Source organism: Bemisia tabaci, chromosome 5 (genome assembly GCF_918797505.1).
Source record: "Bemisia tabaci chromosome 5, PGI_BMITA_v3".
Classification (NCBI taxonomy): Eukaryota; Metazoa; Arthropoda; class Insecta; order Hemiptera; family Aleyrodidae; genus Bemisia; species Bemisia tabaci.
This window is the reverse complement of record NC_092797.1, coordinates 12,246,548-12,253,315: the sequence shown is the minus strand read 5'-3', so window position 1 is coordinate 12,253,315 and position 6,768 is coordinate 12,246,548. Positions and strand designations below refer to the sequence as shown.

The 6,768-nt window shown below is 39.5% G+C and overlaps 1 protein-coding gene across 1 annotated transcript; it reads left to right on the top strand.

The window, feature by feature from the left end:
* The first annotated feature begins 378 nt into the window (after nt 1-378).
* Ktl (BTB/POZ domain-containing protein Ktl) lies at nt 379-5,852 on the top strand. Its single transcript, XM_019058676.2, has one exon. It carries the CDS (start codon nt 455-457, stop codon nt 1,130-1,132), a length of 678 nt encoding a protein of 225 aa, XP_018914221.2. The 5' UTR covers nt 379-454; the 3' UTR covers nt 1,133-5,852.
* Nucleotides 5,853-6,768: the final 916 nt, after the last annotated feature.

Here is a 6,768-nt window from a genome sequence, read left to right as displayed (position 1 = left end):
AGGAAGGGGAGGAGCATTCTGGGAGAGCTGCGTCTCCACCGAATTTTTCTCCTAAATAGACGCAAAATCTTACATTTGCACAAAAAAATGTTGACCTTTGAAAATGTTTCGGCTACATTTTCAGATTTCACGCTAATTTCTCAAAAACCCGACGTGAGGCCCCAAAATAAGCCGTGAGAAGAAACAACCGCGAGCAAGTTCCCAACTGCAGTTCCGCTAAGATCCCAACGGACCGGAGGCGGTGAGGGGATGTTCAGATTTCGGGCGGCGCGACTCTCACTGCGCGGCGCGGTGGCGGAGAGCAGGAATGGCACAACGGCGGCGCAGCAGCCGCGAGAGGGGCGCCGGAGGGGGGGCGGGGGTGCTCGTCGGAGGCGCTCCGGATGCACTCGCACTCGTCGCGCCGCGCCACGTCGAGCTTGTCGTATCACATGGCCAGCAGGCGCACCCAGCCATGGAGACGCTCGAGCTAAACGTAGGCGGAGTGTACTACACCGTGTCCGCATCCACGCTCGCCCAGGACCCGGAGTCCACGCTCGCCCAACTCGTCCAGTCGCCGACGGCCCCGCGCGACTCCAAGAACCGCGTCTTCGTCGACCGCGACGGTGTCCTCTTCCGCTATGTCTTAGACTTCCTGCGCAATCGAAAGTTGGTGCTTCCGGAGAACTTCCGCGAGAAGGACCGGCTCGCCCAGGAGGCGGCCTTCTACAACCTGCCCGCTCTCGTCGACGCCGTCCAGAGCCGGAAGAAGTCGTCCGGCTACATCACGATCGGCTACCGCGGGAGCTTTGCCTTCGGCCGCGACGGGCTCGCCGACGTCAAGTTCCGGAAGATCACGCGGATCCTCGTCTGCGGCCGCGTGACCCTCTGTCGGGACGTCTTCGGAGAGACCCTCAATGAATCTCGGGACCCGGACCATGGGTTGACCGACCGCTACACGGCCCGCTTCTTCCTCAAGCACTCCTCCATCGAACAGGCCTTCGACATGCTCCAGGAGCAGGGCTTCTACCTCACCGGTAGCTGTGGCTCGGGCACCGCCGGTGGGACCTCCGCCCAGGATCTCAAGCCTGGTGTGGATGCCGAGGAGAGCCGCTGGAACCACTACAACGAGTTTGTCTTCTGCCGGGATTAAACGTCAAACGTCACGGATCCAAAGACGAAGTTTTCCCCCCATCCAACTCGTCCTGTTGTTATGAAGGATAACATTCAGTGGATCGTTCTTTTGAATGGGAGGATGTGCACATTGACAGCCGCGCAAGGTAAAAACTAAGCATGGAATCCAGAGATATAGTTTTTTCCCCTCCGTAACCTCTGCCCGAAGCCGTGAATCATTCTTGGGATGGCTCGTTTTTTTGCAAGGATGTGTAAATTTGCAGCCGAGTAGGTTCTCCAACTCGTCACATCATTTTTCTGTGATACGGTCGATGAATACCGTCTCAGTGTGCAGTGCCAGTGTTATATCATTTCCAGTAGAGAAAAAGAACGCTGAATTTGGAGGTTCCTATAATATTTTCTCTCCGATCGTGAGTGTGTGAGCTGGAATTAAAACACCCGGTTTCTATGTAAGCTTAAATACCGACGAGTTATTTAACGGTGAGAAGAAGTGCTTTTATCGCACCTCCTGATTTTGAAAATCCGAGTGATTAAAGTGCCGTGGATTCTGCCTCTATTCACTGCCCGTGTGTCGCCACGAGAACTGACTTCTTGGATAACATTCTATTGAAAGTTCTCCAATGTGTGAATAAAAGGTAGGTGTACGTCTACAGCCAAGCAAGTTACCAAAATCTTCTCATCGTGTCCCTGTGATCCTGTTGGTGAATTGAGTCATCCTATGTGGTGTCAGTATTGCATCATCTCTAGTTAGAAGAAAGGACGTTGCATTGGAAACTGTTATACATTGATGCACTTGAATCGGTGAATTCGAATAGTCTCCAGAGCCTCTAGACCCTCTAGACAAATAAACTTTAAAAAAGAATTGAAAATACATACTGAAAAAATGTATCGGCTCCTAGAAAACCCTTGAAAGTTTTAGAAAACCCGACTAACTACCGTAAGTCAGTGTTTTAAGCTGTAAGCCATGAAATCTTACTGTCCGATAATTTGACTGGATTAAGTCGAGAGGAAGCAAGCCACATTTACGGTGAAAAAAATAATTTTGGAGGGCTTAAGTTTAACTGACAATAAGTTTTCCTTTTTCAAAATGTCCAATTCAGCGTCTAGAATATCCATTCTGAATAGTAAAACAAGGATTATACTGCATCTTTAGCAGTGAATCTGAAGGAGAAATAAAATTTCGAAGCTCGATTGCAACATGTTTGTGGCTTGGTTACTCCATGCTTATCTCGACTCTAGTCAGGTATTAATTTTGAGAAGGGAAAATCTCCTCCATTAGTTTGGAATTTACTTTTGAAAGGAAATAAGATTGCCACGAGATGGCGCATTCACCCTAAAATTTCTGAAAAATCACAAGGGTGGCGTGAAGATCCGTACTTGTCGAAGTGACTGCTTCAATTATGCTGTGAGTTTGAAATCAGCATTTTAATTCGATAATGGGTTAAAGATTTTTAAAGAGAGCAGTGTCGTTAGAGGTAAAAGTGGCTTCCAAGAACTTCGATCCGTAACAAATGATAAACTATGCCAAAAATGATGATCGGCATAAAATGGTTGCAGACAGAGCATATAAGAATCGCTCGGAAAATTGGTTGGAACTATTTAGAGCTCATCTTTTCAGAACGAACCCTGGTTTAGAAAAACGATTATGCATCATTGTGAGAACATGATATTCATAGAGAGAGCGAAGAAACATGCTGGAAAAGAGTCTCTCTCTTTTTTCTTTAATTTTTTTAATTTTCATCGCCAATAAAAACAAGAAGATTACTTTTAAACTGATACGGGTGGGCTATGTTCTTTTTTAATTTATCAGATTTTTCTTTTTTCGTTTCAGAGCATTTAATGTTTTAAAAAAAATTCCCCCTCGTTTAGGAATTTGAATTTGAATCTCCCTTCCTGTTGCATTTATTAAATTAAGTTTCAAAATTGATTCTTCCTCCCTTGATGTTGAGGAATATTTTGAGGGAAAATTGTGGAGAGTAAACAAACCATTTTAGCTGCAAATACTTTAACAAACAACAAATTTTGACACTTTAAAGATTTCGGAAGAAAGGTGCCCGAATCACCCGACTTTTATTACGTCGATCAAATTAATGTACTTGTTGTAGTATGGTGACCTAGATGAATATCTGACTGGCTGAATAAAAATTCTTCGATTATTGGACATCGTTCTCTGCAATATATTGCAGATTGTAAGGCATATTTATGTTACTAAATATGTAGTATAAAAAATCTACTCCAATGAGAGAAAAACATAGGTAGATCTGCAGAGTTTAGGTATAGTCTCTTGAGGTTCTGCCTAAACTCTATGGTTCTATAGTCTATTTTTTTCGGTGCTCTAAATAGTCGATAAATTTTAAAAAAAATTAAAATCTTAAAAGTCCCTTCTCTGCCTTTATCATTTTTACCAAGAGATTATTATTATTTCTTCCCGGAATAATTATGATGATTTATGTAATGATTTAAACAACTCTTGTTTCGAAATAATTAATAGAAACTTGACGGCAGCCTTGTTTGGGTGAGCCGTTGTTTTTCACTTTTATTAGGTCTAGCAGTATCATGATTCCAAGTTTCCTCTGCACAGTATTATAAAGGCAGAAACGAAATTAGAAACGTTCCTCCTACCAATGCACTTAAAAATAAAGAAAATTGAAAGTTGAAGCAAACTTTCCAAGAATGTCACTACACCACTCCTGTTAATGTTATTGTTTTTAAGTCTGATTACTTTTGGACAAAAATCGAGCTTTCTTCTAAAGTTACCTATCCTCCTTTTGATATAATTTGAACATTTTCTTTTCTGTTTCTTGCAAAAAGACAAATCGGAAGAATTGACACACTGCTTGAGGTGTGTTTGTATTGACTGACAACTGAAGCAATAATCAGCAAGAATCGCCATTTAATTTCTCTTTTAAGGCTCTAAATCCGACGAATCTTTATTGTAGATATTATAATTCATCTGTCTCCTCCACTTTATGTTTACTCGTCGATTTTTAATAATTCTTTTTGTTTCATTCTCTTTTTTTTTTTTTTTTTTTTTTTTTTTTTTTTTTTTTTTGCTGATTGCTTCACTTAAGACTAAGGTATTTATCAATTGGAACTTTCTTGAAAGTAAGGAATTTATTTCGATTACTTGTTTTAAAGTGATATTAACGTATAACTGAAAAATTATCATTTACTTAGTGACATAGGAATCTTTTATTAGCCTGTTTTTCTTTTTATAGTAGCGTGTAAATATATCGTTCGAATATTGTTTTAGAGATAATTATTAATAATATGTTGAAATATGTACTTGAAATAATGTTATGTTGATCAAAATATAGTGATATTCTTGCGGTAAAAAGCTACTTGTTTGTTATTGTGAAAGAAAATACAAGAATGTGAGATAAACGATTCAGGAAAACAATTTACAGCGAAAATTTTGCCTACCAGTTTTACCTTAAGTCCAGAGATTGAAAAAAGGTGCAGAATCTATTTATATTCGCCTCCGAGCAAAAACTGTATCATATTACAGTAACATTAGACATTTTAATTACTCGAGCAAAATTTGATTGGAGGCCTGTAATTTTATTTTTATTCGGGGGTGAAATTCTACAAAAAAATACTGCCAAATTTCTCAGAATACCAGTGTCGTTAACAAAAAGATTATTAGATGAAACATGATCGAATCGAATAATGATTTAGAGGCAAAGCACTTCTCAAAAACTACTTGCCACTCTTGGTCTTGTGTAAATGAATATTTTGCATTTAGTTTCTCAAATATTTTATGAAATGTTCCACCTTGAAAAGCTGACATGATTAATGAGCGTGCACTGACCAATCAAAAATTCGCAGATGGGCTATAGAGAACCAAACTTTACGGAAACGAGAGGTCCACCTATTGCTTCTGATTGACACTATACTCCATAAAATTCAATTTTAATCAATGGACACTTGGCTCCCTTTCTCCGTTCACCATTGCTTCTATTTTAAAATCTAAAGTGGTACTTATGACTCTTGGTCCCTGCTTTGATCCCTCCGTTTTTCAATTGACCCCTATTTTGGTTAAAAGATCCGGTTAAAATTATCAATACCGAAATATAATTTTCTGCCAAGAATAAACAGAAAAATTAGTTTGGCTCATTGATTGAGACTTTGAGTATCAGAATGTTTTATATCAGAATGGAATATACGAATTTTGCCAGTTACTTCTTCAACAAGCAAGTACCACCTCGCCTTAAAGTTGGTTTTTTCTGCTATATCGGCGCCTTTCTGTCGTGAGAACGTACCTCAATTTCCACGTGAGCCCTGTTTTACATATAAATTCATGTTTTCGGGGGCTCATAAGGAAGTCACGATACGCCCTCATGTCAGATAGGCAATGATATGCCACCCATACTGCGTTTTAAATACCCACATTTTTTCCAACAAACTAACCCATGAAAAACGTCGTATACATTCATGTAATACTCTAAAATCATTGTAAAGGATAATAATTAACCTTATGCCGTGCGTGATGAATTTCTCAATGAGTCGAGGCTGATAGTCAAATGCATGGTGGCGGATTTTGGCACCAAGTGGTCTGGTCAGTTCTTTTATTGACCTAATTACTCTCTAAGCTCTTGATCGGGCGTTTTTCTGTAACATGAAAATGAAAAATTTACGGGTCTAATTTATACGCGAAAACAGCAACTGTTAATTTTTACTAATGGGTATCTAAGTTCTATACTTTGTCTTTCATTTATTAAAATCGAATCAAACTTATACTTCGAATATTTTTTATTTTAAACCCACACGGACAAGGAAGAATGTTAGTGGTCACCAGATTCTGAAAAAAATAGCTCAGGTGAGAGGCCAAAGAAACGTAACTAATTGTAAGACTGTTGGAAAAATCGAGTTATTTGCATTCTCAACATACATTTTATGTGTGAAAAAACAAATTACTAGAATCTAATACTAAGCTCAAGATACAAGATGTTTAAATCTGCGAAATACACTGCAGGCAATGAAAATGTCGCGAAGTTTTCCACTAATAGTTTTTTGAATCGGTGAAAATGTGGTTACGGTTCTTCGGCCTTTTACTCCAGAGATAAGTTCCTTAGTTTTTCCAGACATTTGTCAGTGTTCATCATGTGGCTTGTTAAGTTTACCAGCCACGTTATAAGTGCAGTCAGAAATTAAGCACTGGCTACTTTCAATCCTAGAAATCACTTATACCTAATTGGGCGTATTGTTGTTAAAAGGAATCATGTGCATAGGGTTTGTGGGCAACATAGTGTTCCTTGTAGCATCAATAGGTCCCATTAATAATATAGTATCCACTAATATCCTTTTTTATCCGGGCAGACCCCTTCTTTCAAGTTTGATTTACTATATTGTTTCTGTCTATAATAGCTTCATCACTCGAGAAAGCGCAGAGCTATTCTTACATACATAAAGCCGCTTTTACGGCGCAGGAAAGCCGCAGGGCTATTCTTCAATTTTATTAAAGTCGAGTCCATATACAATATTCCTTAATTAATGAAACACGGAAACAATTCTTTTTTACCATATCAGTACCCCAGAACCAAAAGTTACCTAACTCCGATTTTTTATTTTCGAGATATTAGGGGAAAACTGCGCACCGGCCCCATTGATTCCAATTCCAATGTAACTGAAGATTTTTGTAACTCCGTATCTCAT

Bases quoted from the DNA above. Each gene is read 5' to 3' on its own strand.
- Ktl (XM_019058676.2), top strand. From the start codon at position 455: ATGGAGACGCTCGAGCTAAACGTAGGCGGAGTGTACTACACCGTGTCC.